The sequence below is a fragment of the Watersipora subatra genome, chromosome 1 (assembly GCF_963576615.1).
Source record: "Watersipora subatra chromosome 1, tzWatSuba1.1, whole genome shotgun sequence".
NCBI classification, from domain to species: domain Eukaryota; kingdom Metazoa; phylum Bryozoa; class Gymnolaemata; order Cheilostomatida; family Watersiporidae; genus Watersipora; species Watersipora subatra.
This window is the reverse complement of record NC_088708.1, coordinates 64874275-64894593: the sequence shown is the minus strand read 5'-3', so window position 1 is coordinate 64894593 and position 20319 is coordinate 64874275. Positions and strand designations below refer to the sequence as shown.

Below are 20319 nucleotides of genomic sequence, written 5' to 3'. Positions count from 1 at the left end.
CTTTAAGCTGGTTATGGGGTTGCTAATCTGTGCGGGAGTCAAAAATGTTATAGCTTGACTGTATTTTACATAATTGTTTCCAAGGCTTACTTAAAGGTTGACTTGCAACAAAAATCACATTACAGTTATTTGGTATCAAAAGATTCACCATGTTTTACTCTGTTATGTTGTAAGTGCCAAATATGTGGAAATGTGATTACAAGCTCTTAAAAGCTCAAACACGAAAATCCGCCGTAGATTGGAATCTCTTTATTTCGATGACGTAACCACGAAATTTGGTTATCGTCTTGTCACGTATGTTCTCACATGAATTGAAAAGCCAATACAAAGCTCAATATAAAACTTATCGTAGTACTAGTTTATGACAAACGCTTCGGGTTTTACCGAAGACCCGTATCAAATATAGATGCTCGCTACTTTACAGTTTTGATTCGACCTGGTCTAATCGTCAAGTCGTAATCTGATCATGTGACCCAATACTTCGCAAACAATTTCTGCATCACTTTTCGATTATCACAAGTGACCAACAGGCTCGTCATGATTATCAGACAATGATATGTACTCCTTCAAGCTAAGGCTAAAAAATTAAACGAATTTTTACGGTAAATTATAAGAAATCACTGCTAAAAGTGACAGCATTACGATGACGATAAAATAGACGCGTAAGAACAATAGACATAGTTTTATTGAATGCGTGAAGTATATTTGTGAGAATATTTCGACGAATAAGGTTGCAAGAAAGAGTAAACAGAAACCATCTCTCACAAATACATCACATTTGAGCTGTTTTGGAAAGAGAATCCAAACTACGGCGGTCTCGTGTGGCTGCGATTTTCTGCTCGTTTTTGAGCTTTTAAGAGCTTGTAATCACCTTTCCACATATTTGGCACCTACAACACAACAGAGTAAGACATGGTGAATCTTTTCATATCAAATAACGGTAATGTGAATTTTGTTGCAAGTCAACTTTGAATAATAATATTCACCTAAAAGTTTTTTTATGCGTCCAAGGTTGGTTTTAAGCACATCTTAGTTAAAAAAAAGGATGGTCTCTCATAATACGGGAATGAGTGCTTGAAACATTTGTTGTTTTTGCTGCAATTTATGCGATTCTTTAGACTTTTCAGCTTTATCTAAAATGCTAATGCCATCATTTTGATATACACCTCATAGCTGCACAGATCTGGGCTTTGGTAAAGCAATAAGGTGGTAAAAGACTGGTTTTACCCGTTTCCTCGTCATAGGAGAATACTGCTAGAAGAGGATGTCAAAAGCCTCAAAGAGCAACTCAAGGGTGCTGAGCACATGGACACCACTTAGCAATGAAGAGTCCAACAAAAAAGTTTTTATGGAGCGGAGAGAACTTTTTTGTAAATGGGTGAGTGTAACAGTTATTCTTATGCCTTGTTAATTAGCAAAAAGTATATCCTTCATGTTTTGTTAACACTGTATACCTTGACTTGCTCATCTGGTTGATGGGTCTCAGCTGCCTCTCTTTGTTAAGAACAAATTTGAGGACCGCTGTTACGCTGTTTTGTAACCGTGTGGTTGTCAGGTTGTGTCGTTCATTTATTACAGTTTGAGAAATGGAGTGAGCCACAGAGAAAAAGAGTTGTAAATGATATCCTCAAACTGAGCAGCCAATCACAGCTCAAGTTCACAGATCAAATGCTAGCTGAGAGATTACCAACTAAGGAGCATGATTTTACGCGGGTTCTTCCACGGGTTCTTTCTTTATACCTCTTTTCCTTTCTTGATCCAAGAACTCTGTGTCGCTGCGCGCAGGTAGGCTGTGTTCCATTGTGTCTTTGTTGCCTATAGGCTAGTCAGCACAGAGTTACTGCATATTAAAACATTTTTTGAGAGAAATAGGTTTAGTTTGAGCAATCAAAAATCGAAATAATTGAAGTCTTCTATCATGTTTTGATGATTTGATGATGTTCCTAATACTGTACACACTCCTTGTTGGCTTGTTCTTTGGAATACTATATATAAAAATTTGCTAAACAACCTCCTCCTGGCACACCTTCCTTGAGCTCCCTCCTAGCATAGTCATGTGCTGTCAGATTACCATCCTACACTCCCAGCTGATTCTAAGCCCAGATAAGACATTATACTGAGATTTTAAATCGCTTGTTAGCCCTGCAATTTTGTGCCGAGACATGCACAATTGTATGTAGGTAAAAGAAACTTGCCTGGTAGTAGCCATAATTGTACCTCCTCTACAAGACTCTATCTTTTGATTCTTAAACTCTTGAGAAATAGATGAGACATGATCAGATCAGCTTGAGATGTAGTATGACATTGGCAGGTCTGTTGGTACTGGAAGTACTTAGCAGAGTTAGACCAGCTTTGGATGATGAAATGTTTGAGGCTTGGCTGGACCCTCCCATTTTCACCCGGACCATATGAACACGGGCTATGGAAAAGAAGCTATGTAGAGAATTTAAAAAGTTTACAATATCTGAAGACGCAGGTAAGGTTGCTTTATATTCTTCACCCCTTATACATGCCCACTACTTGAGGCATGTATATATGCATTACCTGAGTACAGCTGCTACCCTAGGACACTTATTTTTTCGCCTCATCTAACTTTCGCGTTTTCGCGAAGTCATCCTCTCACGAAATTTCATGAGCCAAACTAAACTATCATAATGAACGAGCGAAAACGCGAAATTAAATAGCTTTGTTCATTGATAGTCCAAGGAAAAAATGGCAGCAAGCAATCAAAATGCATTATCGATCTCGCCCACACAATTCTACCCACGGTTCACAATTACAAATTAGTCCCAAATTGAAAAAATTTTTCTCACTGGTGAACCGAACCTGAGGAATCTAATTATGTTTATCCCACTGCATTTATTTTTACATCACCCTATTTTCACACTCATCAGAGCTGCGAAATTAAGTGTCATCGAAATTTTGCTCTGTATGCTACTCACGAAACTAAATACTAGCGAAATATAAGTGTCCTAGGGTATATGGGTTTGGTTACACTGTACATTTTTGGGTAGTCATGTACTCAGAGGCTGTACTGCTACTCCTGAAAGTGTTTTCAAACTCTTACTCCTCCTCTGAGGGTTTATGTTTTAATTCTTAAAAAGATATTTAAGAGCTAAATTTTTTAAAACCTCAGATTGATTAATATTATTACTATTAATTAATTATTGTGTGAGAAAGCCTGCTATGGTGTTAGACAGCTGAGATGTCTCTCAGTAATTATTAGTGGTATGAATTATTTAATTGTTCGATGCATTAGTTGATAAAAACTACTCTAATTTAATATATACTTAATGTGACTTTCCATGTCTTGTGACTCACTCGGCAGACTCACAAATTCCTGTTGCTAAACATTAACGCTAGGCAGAGTTGTGTTATAGCCTACTACTACTGTGGATCTTTGTTTGCTGTCCTTTGCTAGTATTATAGTCTGTAGTCTATAAAACAAGCCTTCGCTCACATACTAGCAGCTCATCATCGCTCATCTATTGCTAGCTACTTTACAGCCAGTATTATCAGCATGCAGCGTGTAGCCTTGTTGTTCAAAGTTTTATTATATCCGTCCCGAATGAGATACAAATAATGATAGGTGAAAATTAATAGCGAAAGTTGTTGTGTCTCTAAGTATTCATGCGACTCAAAGGTGTGTCCTGCTGATATCATGCAATGCATGGATCAGTTTATTCTAATAAAGAAACACCAGAAGCTATAACTTTACCAACTCTATGCATTAGCTACTTCACATGTTACATGCTGCTAGTAATTATAGCCAATTGTCATATTGACCACTAGTGCTATTTACTCTGGTCAGTACTATTGCTTCAGGAAATATATTCATCTACACCACCCATTGTAGCCACAGAGTAATGAAAACTTACCCTGCAGTTGACTTTCCATAGTAGTATCAGTAGAAATACAATACACTCCATTTGAACCATCTGTACCGTTTAGTTTCATGGCTCGTAATAAGTACCTTATTCTTTTAGCAATGACAAACTTTATGTTTTACATTACGCTCTGCATAAGTTCACATTGTTATGAAGCTGATAGCTATAAATATTCCATTCATTACTGGGAAGGAAAACTAGATTAATGCTGATTGGCTGATTTTTGGGTAGTTTAAAAAGGCACAGTGATTAGGACACTGCCTCGTTATACCCTCTTGAATTATCACAGCGGGCTGTAGTAGGGAACAGTCCATCATATGTAGAGCCTATGACAACAGCAACTGCAGTGTTGGTAGTCGCTAGGTTGTGTTGATTGTGCACAAGCTATTTGGTTGTCAAACTTCAGTGCATATAATTCTCCTCAATTGCAGATGGATTTAAAACCTCCAACACCAGAGCTTATAGTCCCTGAAGTGAGGCTGCTTGTATTCATATTATTGTACATAAGCACTTTCTGCTGGTCCAAACACCTTCTGTTTTTATTCCTTCCTTTTGTTCTGATACGTATGGGTATCATCATCATATTTCTAGCTGCCATGTCTCTAGGCAGTAGCGAGTTCACATCTGCATCTATCAGTTTGTATCACTTCACAGCTTCATGAATAATATCAGCCATTTTTCTGCACAATTTTCTTTGCTATATCATAATTTATTTTTATGAGATAGCTTATCATATTTTTAAAGAAAAGCTTTCTTCTGTGTCAATAGATTTTGTCAATAGTCTATATGATTGCTAGCCATTGTTGGATTTGTTAGTTGTGGTTAATGAAATTCCTTTGACTAGGAAATGGGTTCGCTATGATACCTTATTGACCTGTATCATACAGCTTTTACATTTTGCACATTTCTCAGTTGCAATTTTCTCATTGCAATTTTCGGACTATGTTTCTTTGTTAGACGCAACATTTAGGGAAATGAAATAGTATTCCTGCATGCATTCAAGTTTAGCCCTACCTTTGCTCTTACAGATCAACATTGATGACCACATGCGTAGCCTCACCATGGGCTCCCCCAAGTCCTACCGCTCTATTCTTAGTCAGCATTCGAGACAGGGCTCTGCTTTTGGAGGCAGAAAGTCTGGACCAGTAAAACCGGCATGGCGGGGTAGTGACCCGACCCCTAAAGACACTTGGAGATACAACTATCTCAATAATGATGATGATGTGGAGATTGTCAAAGCTATGTGAGTGACCTTTATTTATGCCTTCCTCTGATTGGCTATTGGCTGAGAACTGTCTCACACCTGGAATTTCCAATACTTATCGGCCCTGGAATAGTGGTCTGGAGCCCTGATCTGGGAGCGGCTGGTTAGAATTTAATTTTGGTAAAAAGCTGCTTGCTGTGACAGAAATGGCATCCAAACTTAAATTGCACCCTGCAACTTGATGTGCCTCTTAGAAACACACGTTAACGCATGCACATGAAATAATCAAGTGTTCCAATCGATCAATAACTACACAATTACATCGATATGAAATGTAAAACTTTGAGTAGCAACTCTAATGAGTAAAAGTTATGTATACAACTAGCATTACGCTGATGATAACCAGGATGGATCACTTTCATTTGGGTGTTTGAGAGGCTGGTTCTTAGAACTAAGCAAAATATTAAGCCAAATATTTTAGTGGTTTGGCTGAAAGCACGGAGCAAGTGAAGTTTGAATGAAATTAGCCAAAAAACATGGAAATGCATGTTTTCCCGTTTGGAAAAGCCAAAGTTTCTGCAGACTAACAGACAGACACAGTGACAAAGGAGGATTTATTAATAGAGATAATCAAGTGTCCCAATCAATACTCATTGACATCTACATAGAATTATTGCACACGGTTTAATTCTAGGAAAACCATTTCTCTATCAAACATGTGCCCATTTGTTATTTCCAGATGAATTTGTTGCCATGAAATTGTTTTTATATCATGGTGATTTTCAACAACTTCATACAGAATCCAGTATTAGTAGCAGTCTTATTCTATTTGATCAGTTTTCAACTTGTGTGTAGTTTTCTATCTTTTACTATTTGATGTATTTCATTTACCTGCATGAATCATGTCTGTTGTTATTAGGAGACAACATGGTTTGTCTGGCCCGAAGTCAGCGAGTCTCGCTGCCAATGCTAAGAGTAAGACGAAGACAGGGAAGCATGTACTCAACACCAAGTCAAAATCACTGAATGTGAGTACACATGCTAAGCATACGCATCCAGTGATTTTAGTGGAAGCTGGACTGCTGATTGTTTGACAGAGTTAAAAATTTGACTTATTACGGATCTTTTAAATACATTGAACCTGCTACAGTTCCAGTGCAAGCTTTTCTAGTTACCCTAACTTCTCGATCAACACTAAAAGCTGATTGGTAGATTTTTGCTGGTTTAGCGAGTGTGAGAAAAGTTAACATCACATGATACTCAGCAAGCTTTGGTAGATGATGGGTGGTTCATCACAACTTGGTCTTCTACCGCCTTTGCTCTTGATATTATATCTAGACACACGTTAGGCATTCAGTTTCAGCATTCGTGCACTTTTCCTCTGCATTCACAGATTTCATATAGATGACACTGGACACGCTTTTGCTTATAATCTTGTTACAGTTTGATATGGAGAGTATACCAGCCACCAGTCGTTCTTCCATTGCTCCTCAGGTAGTATCACAGGCTAGATGTGTTATTTATTAAAAGCTAGCTTAGCCTTAGCATCTTTCGTTGCTTGTTTTTGTGGGTTGTTCTGACACATGAGCTGAACACAATACATCACTAATGTATGTAAGACAGCATGGCCAAGTATAGATTTAACAATTTTTGAAGTCTGTTTGCAGTAGCATGATTGTCAATTAATTGTTTTATTAATATTTAACCCTTCACTCTTGCCTGTGGTACTCACTTTAGAAGTTGTTGGGCCGGGGGCGGGGGTGATGGCGCACCCTTATTTCTTGCACTTAACTCTTTAAACTCGCACACTTCTCATTCTTGAGTCTAAAACAACTATATATGTATATATATACATATATATATATATATATATATATATATATATATATATATATATATATATATATATATATATATATGTATATATATATGTATATATATATATGTATATATATGTATATATATGTATATATATATATGTATATATATATGTATATATATGTATATATATATGTATATATATATACATGTATACACTCTTATTGTCTCAGTAGGCTATTTTTCATGCACGAGCAGCAGCCAACCGCTTGCTGTTTGTTCTGCAGAAGCTAAATGTCGAAGAAACAATGGAGGAAAAGATATATGGAGGCCGACCCGACTGGGCCAAGCCAAATACTCAGGGTGTGCCTGCTGCTGACTATACATTGAGCTCTAAAACTAACGAAATCGTTGCCAGTCCTGTAAGAACTACAAATGCCAGCTCACACAGAGGACAACAGCCCAAATACTCAGCGAGATCGGAACGAGACCTGCCTAGTGAGTACTACTTCAGGAGTTGTCCACTTCCTTATTTTGATTTTGATACTATTTAAAGTGTACGACAATTCCTGACACACATAGTGTAAAATCAACTGTTTTGGTTAGAATTCTGTCAGCAGCTGTGAATAGATTTTGCTGTTTGATGCATATAATTTTACATTTTCGATGAAGCCATAACTGGAATTAGATCTGCAATCAGCAGACACGAGTCCACTCAACTGCTATTGTGAAAGATAAGGCACTTTAAATCTTTCCAAATTAAAAATGTTGTTGCTATTTCACATTTTGTGGCAAAGTTTCGTGGCTGTAATGCCAAGTTGCGATCTTTTTTGACCACATATTGAGATCTCACAGCCGCTACCACCGTAATTTCTACCTATCACCAGTGCTATACGTGATCAGTTACTTGAACAATGGTGCCACATGAATTTCTAGAAGTAACATTTCTCCATCACCTCACAACTGATAGTAGTCAAGTACTAGTAGTTGTCCGCTCTGCTCACTGTAAGTTTCGCTCACTTTAAGGAAAGTTCAAATTCAAATTGAATTATATCGTGTTTGAATTATTCTGCTGTTTTTTCTTTTGTTTTTAGTTGTTTATGAGTTCTATGAATGATATTGCTTCAACAATCAAAGTTGTCTTTAATAACAATACTTTTTTACTATACTAAAAGCCAGCAACTGTGCTCTAACAAAGTATTCCATTCATAGCAAGTACACAATTTAGACAAAACTTGAACTCTGCATAACTCAAAGTTGAGCATCAAACGGCCATAATAGCCTTTTTTGCTAGAATAAGGCAAGCGATTTCTACTACACAGGTGAAAGATGTTTTAAAAATAATTTTAATAGCCTTTCTTCCCTAGCAGCAAAGTTTTACTTATATATAAATCAAAAGAAAATGGTATCTTGAAAAATAACACTTAAATATGTTATTAAAATGGGATCACAGGACATGTTTTTTATATCAGGTTATACAATACAATTATGTGTTTATTATATCAGGTTGTACAGTACAGTTGTGTTTATTATACCAGGTTATACAGTACAGTTATGTGTTTATTTTATCAGGTTATAGAATACAGTCATGTATTTCTTATATCAGGTTATACAATACAGTTATGTGTTTATTATATCAGGTGATACAATACAGTTGTGTTTATTATATCAAGTTATACAATACAGTTATGTTTATTATATCAGGTTATACAATACAGTTATGTGTGTATTATATCAGGTTATACAATACAGTTATGTGTTTATTGTATCAGTTGTACAGTGCAGTTATGTGTTTATTATATCAGGTTGTACAGTACAGTTGTGTTTATTATATCAGGTTATACAATACAGTTATGTGTTTATTGTATCAGATTTACAGTGTGTGCAGTTATGTGTTTTTTATATCAGGTTTTACAATACAGTTATGTGTTTATTTTATCAGGTTATACAATACAGTTATGTGTTTATTATATCAGGTTATATAATACAGTTGTGTTTATTATATCAGGTTATACAATACAGTTATGCGTTTATTATATTAGGCTATATGATACAGTTATGTGTTTATTGTATCAGTTGTACAGTGCAGTTATGTGTTTATTATATCAGGTTGTACAGTACAGTTGTGTTTATTATATCAGGTTATACAATACAGTTATGTGTTTATTGTATCAGTTGTACAGTACAGTTATGTGTTTAATATATCAGGTTATACAATACAGTTATGCGTTTATTATATCAGGTTGTACAGTACAGTTGTGTTTATTATATCAGGTTATACAATACAGTTATGTGTTTATTGTATCAGTTGTACAGTGCTGTTATGTGTTTAATATATCAGGTTATACAATACAGTTATGGGTTTATTATATCAGGTTATACAATATAGTCATGTGTTTCTTATATCAGGTTATACAATATAGTCATGTGTTTATTATATCAGATTATACAATACAGATATGTTTATTATATCAGGTGATACAATACAGTTATGTGTTTATTATATCAGGTTATACAATACAGTTCTTCGCATGGAACAACAAAATTTCAGGTCATTCGAAGAATTAGTCTTGTTAAAATTAACACAAAAACGGAGACAACTTTAAAAGCATACACAAGTTAAATGATGAACGCTAGTGTAGTCTCATCGCATTTAGTAGATGACCAATTAATTGGCAGCATAGAACTGCCTACCCAATTTGTTAGCTAAAGATCATTAGAGAGGTAGGTGCAATTGTGAAACAGCCGGGTCTGCTTGTTATGTTTGTGATAAGTTTGCTGTTCAAGGTCTTGTTCAAGGTCAACTCTCATTGCTGCTCATTGCAAGTCAACTCTGACTTGCTGCTTTCGTAATGGTTGCAATAAATATCATGAAAGTGAATTGTGAGTGGTTGAAGTATGTAAGAACTCAGGTTACCATTTTGTACGCTATAATAGATGGCCATAGATTCATGGCACACGGACCATAGATGACCATAGAATCATGGCACACGGACCATAGATGACCATAGATTCATGGCACATGGACCATTAATGGCCATCGATTCATGGCACATGGACCATAGATGGCCATAGAATCATGGCACATGGACCATAGATGGCCATCGATTCATGGCACATGGACCATTAATGGCCATCGATTCATGGCACATGGACCATTAATGGCCATCGATTCATGGCACATGGACCATTAATGGCCATCGATTCATGGCACATGGACCATAGATGGCCATAGAATCATGGCACATGGACCATAGATGGCCATCGATTCATGGCACATGGACCATTAATGGCCATCGATTCATGGCACATGGACCATTAATGGCCATCGATTCATGGCACATGGACCATAGATGGCCATAGAATCATGGCACACGGACCATAGATGACCATAGATTCATGGCACATGGACCATAGGCGGCCATAGATCTATGGCACATGGACCATAGATGGCCAAAGGTTCATGGCACATGAATCACAGATGGCCATAGATTCATGGCACACTGACCATAGATGGCCATATATTCATGGCACATGGACCATAGATGGCCATAGATTTATGGCACATGGACCATAGATGGCCATAGGTTCATAACATATGAACCACAGATGGCCATAGAGTCATGGCACATGTATCATAGATGGCCATAGATTCATGGCACACTGACCATAGATGCCCATAGATTCATGGCACATGGACCATAAATGGCCATAGGTTCATGACACATGAACCACAGATGACCATAGATTCATGGCACACTGACCATAGATGGCCATATATTCATGGCACATGGACCATAGACAGCCATAGATCTATGGCACATGTACCATAGATCCATGGCACATGTACCTACCATAGATGGCCATAGATTCATGGCACATCAACTATTATAGATGGCCATAGATTCATGGCACATGAAACATAGATGGCCATAGATTCATGGCTCATGGACCATAGATTTATGGCACATGAACCGTAGATGGCCATAGATCCATGGCACATGAACCATAGATGGCCATAGATTCATGGCACATGGACCATATATGGCCATAGATTCATGGCACATGGACCATAGACAGCCATAGATCTATGGCACATGTACCATATATGGCCATAGATTCATGGCACATGTACCATAGATGGCCATAGATTTATGGCACATCAACCATAGATGGCCGTAGATTCATGACACATCAACCATAGATGGCCATAGATTCATGGCACATGAACCGTAGATGGCCATAGATTCATGGCACATGAAATGAACCATAGATGGCCATAGATTTATGACACACGGACCATAGATGGCCGTAGATTCATGGCACATGGACCATAGATGGCCATAGATTTATGGCGCATGGACCATAGATGGCAATAGATTTATGGCACATGGATCAGTTTAGCTGTTACAGTAGATGTTTGTCAAATTATGACCATTCATTCATGTGTATTCAAGTTACAAGCTTTTCAAAGTACAAGAAGATGAACGCTTGAAATATTATCAAATTTGCTGCAACTGTGTAAAAGACTTCTATATTGCAAGATGTTTCAGTTTATAATATGACTAAATGATATAAGATAACTGCTAGTTTTTGTAGCAGGCCGCAATTTGTAGTGTGAAGTATCAATGAGCTCATAATATCATTGAGCAGGAATGTCACTCGAGCTAAATTGGACAATCGCAATACCACTCCTTAACAATATAGAGCACAAGTCTACTATCGATATAGGAATAGTAGAACAAGTATATAAAAAGAAAAAAAAACACGCCGAGTGTCAATAAACACGCATATGTAAATCAACATCTCCCTCACCGTACTTCAGGAAACAATAGAATGTCAATACTAAAAGATTTAAGGTGTATCGGGTTATTGTATGAGAGGCCTTCAAATGTAAAGAATATCTCCTCCTCGCCAACATAGATGTATATCTCACCGCTGATTGACTAGTGGGTAACTTATAGGAGCCGTTAAGTACAAGGACTTTGCTTAAAAAAGCAAGCTCTTCTCATCGATTTTCTGCCTCCTACATCTTTAAAAAGTTATAATCACATCTAGCGTTTGACCCCCTACTTTTTACTCTGCTCTTGGATTTGGTGCTTTAATACTGGCCATACGACCTTGAATCTAAGTACAGCCACTTTCTTATTCCTGGCACACCAGGTGTATTCACTCAATACAATATACCTTTTCAGTCTAATCTAGTGCTGCACGATAATACGATATAATTCGATATGACGATATATTTCAGTGGATGATTTTATAATTGGTCAGTTTTCAAGTCGATATGAATATCGAAGCCGATATTTTATCGAAATATCGACTTATTTTATTTTGCAAAAATGGAGTTGTCTATTCTCTTTATTGTAACGAGGTGACAACTCCTGTTTTTCAACCAATATTAACAATCTCATATCGCTTATGTTAAAGCCTAACACTATATATCGAAAGAAGACAACTCCAACGTTCGATATTTTTCGATATTCGATATATTTTGAGACCAAATAATCGAATGTACATGCAAAGATATCGTGCAGCACTAGTCTAATCTCATTGAACATTTAGATTTAATAGATTTAGCATGGCTGAATAACCTTAAACACAACAATGGCATGAGTGGACAACTTCTTGTGTACCAGTAGACCATACGATTTTACTAAATACTCATTTGTTTTTCATTAGTTTACTCCTTTGTGATATCATGTGTCAGATCCTTCCATGCTCCTCTTGTAATTAATAATATCGTAATAGACTGTGTTATGCTTTCCTCATTCCAGGCTCTTCCACAAGTGCCTTTGAAAAGTTTACTCAAAAGCCATGGAACATTCCAGATCAGGTTGACAGTGACTGATGATTGGTTACACTATTTGATTGTAAGTACAGGACAGACTCAGTACGGCAACAGAGCGCTACAACCATTACCATATTTGTTTGGTGGACTAAATGTAGCTCTAATGTTGAATTTGATAGAATATGTTAAGAAAATTTTGAAGATTTTAATGTAGAATTTTTTTTCTATTTATTATCTTTTAATAATTTTAAAATTTTAATTAATTTAAAATATTTTAGCATGTCCGTCCTGGTAATGGCTGAACACCGTTCAAGTCATAGAGATGATATTACTATAAACTGTGCCGTCTTTAGATTTTACTCATGTATTATATTTGCTATCATGATTATATCAGACCATGATTTTTATAAGCTGTTAAGCGTGACCTTAAAGTAGAATGAATAAAATTATCATTTTCTGGTACCTTGGCATTATTTGATGATCACAAGGAGTTTGTGCCAGGGAAGCATTTGTATTTATTGTTAGGTAAGAAAAGCGTTAACACACGCATATAATAGAGTTACATGAATAAGCTATGACAACCATAGAGTTAGAGTCACATGAACATGACAAGCATAAAGTTATCGAGTTGCATGAATAGCATGTGAAAACTAAAAAATATGTAGATATAAGATTTTTTTTGCTTTTTGAAGGGAATTTGCATGTACAGTTAAATTTGATTTTTTGTGCATAAGACATTCAAGTAATGATAATAAGCTTGTACCATAGAAACCACAATAGATAAAAAATACTAAAATATTAAAATTATGAGTCAGCAACCAAAGATATTGTAAGATCAGGCTATAGTCAGCATAGGTTGTTCTTTGATGCATATAGCTTTTGATTGTGGAGCAGCATTCTGCAGTTGAGGTCTCGTGTCTTACTTGAAGTTGGCATAATCAGAGAAAGAGTCTGTGTAGTGCTTTAGCAAGTCATAGAGAAACGTGTACTCCTCCTGCAATGGGTAACCAGTGGTTTGTTACTTCTAGTCAGAGATAAGCAATACCGAAGTGACTATACATTAGTTGACTGACCTAAATAAGTCCTGTAACAAGGTCAAGTCAGCCAAATATTTCTCTAACATTCCAGCAGACTCATTAATTACATGTATTTGAGGTCATTGTTGTCACTACATTATATAGATGGCCTCTAAAGGTTTTTGGTTGCCTGCATATACCTACATATAAGCTGATACTAGAACGCAAAACAATCACCAAACTAATGGGTCCGGTTTATACGCGCATGACTCTGATTGAAAGCAAATGAACCGACATTATGGTAAGTTAATTTTAACAACTACAACTCACTGCGTGTTAAACATTCGGCTGGCAGTATTTTACATATAGCTAGTTTTGTACAGTAGCAATGGCTTGCTCTTCAAGAAAAGCTGCGTCTGAAGATTAATTAAAAATCAAAATCAACGGAACCGGTGCCCTAGTGTAACTTACTCGTAGCCTTTTTCTGTTAAGCTTTTGTTCTCACGGTAAGAGATTGCACACTCATGCGAAAAACATCTTGTTTGATAATAGTACAGCTATAACGGCAATAAGTTTGTAGTTGGTCATATACATGATCGCTTGAATTTTACGCGAGTCACAGGCAAATGCATTAATAGTATCACTGGTACAGTTAAAATATTTTACTGAAGGAATGTCTGATTATGAAAGAAATTGAATGTCGTAAACTGCTTCTTTTAAACTAAAAGCAATAGAAACATGCCAACAATAATGGTTACCACTACCACTAGCTCTTTCGCTACTAAATAAATCTTTTACTGAAATCGTCAACTAATCGGTAAAACCTTTATTTGACAATAGTGCATATGAGTTGTCATAATATTCAACCTTATTAAATAGCATAAAATTTGATGACATCTGATGCCATAAAAAATGCCACAATTTTGTTGCAAAATGAGTTTGGACACTTTTTGTCCTCTTCATACTACTGCGGTTGACGAGCTGAGCATATTCTTAGTCAGATGAGTTATCACTATTACTATAGCTGATAGTATTATTATTACTGTTAAAAATAAATACTTGCTGTCACTACTACTACTGTCCAACCAACATATAATCAACTAAAGTTCATTGATCTACAATTTGCGTCTGCTCATCCCGAAGAAGAAATAGTTACAAAGGTGTTTTTGCAAGGCAAAGCCAAGGTCAGCTTGACATGCAAATATGTTTTCCATTGACTATACACCACAGATGATTGTTCCCTTTTGATTAGGCAGAAACAAGAAAGGCTAATTATCCAACTATTCACTAATCACAAACTTGTTGTACTAAGCCTACAAAAGTTAGTCTACTTCTGCAACCTTTTGCTTTAATAGGTACATACGGCGTGCTATGATTTATAGAATTGGCTTATGTACGAATTCTTATTAATTCCCTTTTTTCAAGGCTTTTTTTCTTGGGTCAGCTTATATCCACGGTAAGTTTATGTGTGGAGACATATGGTATGCTTATAGTTAGATCTAGCTTATTCGGGCTGTTTATGAAATCCTCTTCAATAAACAAAAAGTTGGCTCAACCAACCAAATCACTGTTTACAATTCTTGTGCATCGTTGTTTTTGAGATGATTCATTTTCTCAAAACCTCAAGTCTTTTTATAATAAACATACTCTACAATGTTTCATTTCCTGCGAAGGACCAGTAAGGTAGTGAAATAAAAAAATTGTGATATCTCAGCTGTTGAAAATAATAATACATCTTTTTTATAAAAAATTCCTGAAATTATTTGCTGTAAGTCTTTATAGGATAAACAGCAGATTCTCGCCCTATCTTAAGTTAGTTATGGCTCTGCCCTTACAACTTAATAGAGATGATAGCAAGAAAATATCTCACCTGTGATAAAAATGATTGCAACTGAAAGCTCTGGGGACTAATGACAACACTAGTTCTGTACAAATGTTGAAAGCTTGAACTGAAAGGTTTGTTCAATAATTTAATTTCAATATTTGAATATTGTTTTCTTTATCATTTGTTGGTTATTCTATATCAGTTACACATCGCAGAATATTTAAACTCATTAGATTTTCTACTTTTCATAACCTAAATTATACTTTAAGAGCAGCTTCTTCTGTGTACCTAAATCTTGTAACTTAAATGTTGTTTTATAATATACAGTAGACGCCACTATAACATGTATCTCTTGTAGCGTAAATTCCACATAACGTAGAAAATTTATGTAGAGTTTTTGCTTTGTACTACCTAAAAAAATTCACATAAGCTGTGAAATCGCCACAGGTTTTCAAATTCAGTTTGAATAACACACATCTCGTGGTTGATCTTATAATATCACTTTCTCTCTTGCCGCACTTGAGAGAGAAAATGGTGTACAGGGTTATCTTTGTGATATATATACTAGTACCCTGGCAGTGTATTTCACTGCGAGAAACCGCCAGGATTGCCAATAAAGCACAGATACTAAGTTGCTAAGCAATTATTCAGTGTTAGAGTGTCGGTCTACCAATTAGAATGTCTCGTGTTAGAGTATCGTCAAAAGCTATATTTTATCATAACCTTGATTCTTTTTGACGGATAGACAGGCGGACAGATCGACACCGCTCTTCTTATAGTAAAGTTATATTTTTGTTTTACTTTACACATAACATTTTTTAATTGTTTTCTTTTTGCAAAATAAACTTTGCTGTTTAAAATGAGAAAAGCTTGAGATGACTTGACATTCACGTTGTGCATAACTTCTTTTAAAATTACTGCAATCATGAACCATGAACTGAGTGAGAGGGATCTAAAAAAGGAGACAAGTTATTGATGCAAACGAATAATACTACAATTACCGTGCAGCCACTAAATTATTAAGTTATATCTATCATTTTTCTTTTTGAAGGGAAAAAAGGGTGAGTTTGAGAAAATCTTGGAGGGAATTAGGCAATTTACATGTATTTTATTATTCGTATAACGTAAAATCTTCATAGCGGAAAAAATCTCGAAACTGATTATATACTTTGTAGGAGCATCTACTGTACTGATGCACACGTAACAGATGTCCGTTAATATTTAAAATAAGAACAGTGATAGTGAAAATAGAGGCATAAATTTACAAATGTGAACTACAAAAGTGTTATGGCTATTTATTTTAAACAAAAATTGTTTTATATTGAACTAGACTAGCCTCTGTAATATGTTTCAAACAAAACACTACCTATTTTAAGAAGTGTTTCAAAAGGTCATTAATTTGAAACTTAATGCACAGCATAGAAACTCGGCATTTAATATAGCTTATAATATATGATTGACTAGACATGAGGAACCTTCAACTAATGTTTGGTCTTCACAAATTTTAGACTGAGATCTATGGATGCTCGCACTTTAGAGATCTTTTCAGTAAAATCAGCTACCCTGCGCTACAATCTGCCACATTCCGGCGCGTGGTACAATTAGGAAACCTTAACAAACTCCACTATTTTACCGTCTACACCAAGCAAAACCAATGTAAAAACAAAGAGTGCTTACAATGGTAGAGATAAATTGCCTTCTCCTGCACCTTGCCATGAGCACTGTATTGTAGAGGTCTACTTCCTGTTCAGTCTTGAGCTTAGCCAGGGCGTTGTATGCAGTTACAATAAGGCCACACCTTGTTGTTCCAAGCCTGCAATTATTTTTCAATATTAAACTAACAATAAAGAGGTTAACTAATAATCAAACTAACTAATAATACAACCTCACTCAAACGGGAACCACAGAGGTTCAAAAGCACAGTAAATTTGAGGCTCTAAAAAGCCACGTAACCCTATTGTAGACATTGCTAATCCTACGAAAGCTATTACAAATCCAGCTACTAACCAACCTGTGTCTAAAACCTTCTGTAAATAAAGGAAACGGCTAGTCACCAGTGGATGTCTTTTTACGATATAGCACTTCACGATTTATTATGTTGAATCTTTGTGTGGAGTTTAAAAAATGAATCAACCCTTATTTGTTTGCTCCGCCTAAATTCTGACGAATATGAATCTGTATCCATATCTCGGCATACAACTTAGCGCGTTCCAGTACTGAGCTTGTGTGTCAATGTTCTCTCATCTCAAAAAAAAATTCATATACATTAACTAGCTAGCCAAAGCTGGCGTAGCACGGGTATTAAAAACAGCTCACAAACAGTGGCAGGTAATATAGTTGCCTGCCACTTGCCACTAGCGTGGCACATTGCCAATGACTAATTTCAGTAAGCTAGTATTGCTTAACATAATAATGAGAGCCTTGAGCAAACTTTAGTGACGTTGCATAACACAGAGTGCTATGCGTATTTTAACCGAGATAACAACTCATATCACCTAATGAATTCATTGCATCTCACATAGCTAAATTGGTTAGATTATCGCCTGGTGATTTCTGAGATCGAATCCAGAAAGAAGCAAATATTTCATTCCTAGATTTTAATAGCTTTAGCTGAGCACACCGAACAATGGACTTTGAGATTTATATATACGTTTATATGAACTAAATACAAATTAGCTTGTTTACATCCTTTAAAACACATATAACAGGATACTATGATAGAACACATGTTTCAACTGTTGTAATTCATGACCTACACTCACAAAGTAACAAAGACTTGTCTAATGGTTATGATCCGCAATGAAATGTAACATTACTATGTACTGAACTTTATAAAGTTCTTACCATCGAGGCAGACACAACTGCTAACAGCAGTGAGAGATAGACTTGATGGCAGCACGTTTGGTAGGCTAGACTTTTGTGGCGCTTCGTAACATGAAAAACTTTACACTCAACTTAAATGAGTTTAGTCTATTAAACAGACACATGAATATAAGTTTTATTCTTACACTAAACCTAATTCTACTTGTGTCTTCATTTTCGTATTTTATTATCACTTTTTGGTTTGAGGCTTTTCGCCTCGCTTTCACTATGACTTTTGACAAGCCTTTTAAAAACTTTTTTAAGTGAAGCTGGCAAGAAAGACCTAGCAATGCTGTTTTTAAAAGTGGCTTATCGCTTACTTGGCCATCTAGAGATGCAACATGCAAAATTCTTAGAAAAGTTTCCAAAACCCAGTCTCAGTCAAACATACTTGTCAGCAACACAAAACTTCCCATCTCCATTCTGCCTTAGCAACTTCTCCAGTGCTTCCAGGTGGTGAAGCAGAGCCACACGATTTGGCAGCTCATTGATGTCTCCTCTCTTGTTCCACTCCTTAGTCAGCAGTAGTGATACTGTCCTTGTCTGAATATAACATGAAATAAATGGGACAATCTGTGCTCCGCAATCATTGACAAATATCAATACTGATGCAATGCATGCAAGGTTGCTGGCGAAGGAAATGTTTTGGAGTGTGTGATCATCAAGTACCTGATCAAATTCTAACAAGCCAAAACGTATGTTGGTGAATAATTCTGGTAAATGATACCAACCATGCTGAACCTTAAGTTACAAAGCTGGGTATCACCATGTCGATGAATATTAGGGCTTGTTAATTGGTAAACTAAGTGCAGTGTACTTTAATTGTTTCATGAACTGAAATATACTGTCACTTAGCTCAAAAAGATTAAAAAAGTGTAAAAGATTGAAATACCTGATTACTTAAGGTACAGGTAACAGCTAATGAGATGAAACTCAAATGCTCGTTTGTCTCCATGGCCAGCCGATGAATGGTATAGTTGGTACAGACGAGGACTTCCCCATCGTCAGTGGGGTAAAATTGTGTGTCCTGAAATAAAAATAGCTAATATGGTACATTATGGACAGAGTTGAGGGACCAGACAGTAAAGTAAGAAACTGAGTTACCCAGTAGGCCAACCATTTCAACTCACCCCTTGTTCAAGTTGAACCACAATCTTAATCTCTTGTTCTTCCACCATTTTCCAGAAATCAGCAACCGTGTTTGCGAGTGGCAACTGGGTGCATACTATTTGTTTAGTAAACCTGTAGCCCTACAAAGAGCATAAATTATACTTTTATTACTATACATAATAAAAAGAAATACTCTAATGCAATACATACAATGACTATACTTACATCAAGAAGTACAGCATTTATGTAGTCTCCACTGTTGATGTAAACACAGTGACTTTTATCTACAATACAAAGAAGCATTGTATAAGCATGCAGAAACAGATGCCTGTCTTTGGCTATACTACTCTGCCTGCATGTAGAACACTATTTACACTCACTAAATTAAGCTGTGTGGGTGGGTATAAAGTAGTTTTGGCATCAATACACATCTGATGATGCAAGGAACAATACTTGGGTTGCACAATGACTCCACAAACAATATATGTTTGTATGTGAGCATTGTGTTTAATACATGTACTGTGTTGTACTAAGTTTTAGATAGGCATATTGCTCCGTCACGAGCTTGTTTAATCGATAATCAAACCTCCACTGATGATCACCTCAATGTAATGATTGTTTAGTGTACAATTTAACATTTTATCAAATACTTTACAATCGATACTCTACTCTCTTCTACAATTAAAGTAATTTTAATATACAACATTAGAATTTCTGGAACACTAAAAATAAGATATACACAATAAAAGGTACCTAAAATAGATTTGTTGAATTTTTATTCGGTCTAGCACAGTATTTTATCAACG

General features: G+C 36.0%; 2 protein-coding genes across 3 annotated transcripts in view; one reads left to right on the top strand and one right to left on the bottom strand.

Moving 5' to 3' along the window:
- Positions 1-1256: 1256 nt before the first annotated feature.
- LOC137407332 (F-box only protein 16-like) lies at positions 1257-13119 on the top strand. 2 transcript variants are annotated; one of them, XM_068093956.1, is made up of 8 exons: positions 1257-1378; positions 1579-1785; positions 2312-2476; positions 4916-5130; positions 6011-6119; positions 6535-6585; positions 7197-7407; positions 12687-13119. In XM_068093956.1, exons 1-8 carry the CDS (start codon positions 1265-1267, stop codon positions 12758-12760), a joined length of 1146 nt encoding a protein of 381 aa, XP_067950057.1. In that variant the 5' UTR covers positions 1257-1264; the 3' UTR covers positions 12761-13119. The 2 variants fall into 2 exon arrangements, with proteins under 2 accessions (XP_067950057.1, XP_067950065.1); XM_068093964.1 differs by lacking the exon at positions 6535-6585.
- Positions 13120-13619: 500 nt separating this feature from the next.
- Positions 13620-20319, bottom strand: part of LOC137390307 (receptor-type tyrosine-protein phosphatase delta-like) — a 56438-nt gene continuing 49738 nt past the window's right edge. Inside the window, exons 36-41 of the mRNA XM_068076642.1 lie at positions 19739-19797; positions 19534-19653; positions 19296-19430; positions 18795-18946; positions 17219-17354; positions 13620-13694 (exon numbers count right to left, since the gene is read on the bottom strand). Of these exons, the coding sequence (XP_067932743.1) occupies positions 13620-13694; positions 17219-17354; positions 18795-18946; positions 19296-19430; positions 19534-19653; positions 19739-19797 (677 nt within the window). The remainder of the gene's footprint in view (positions 13695-17218; positions 17355-18794; positions 18947-19295; positions 19431-19533; positions 19654-19738; positions 19798-20319) is intronic.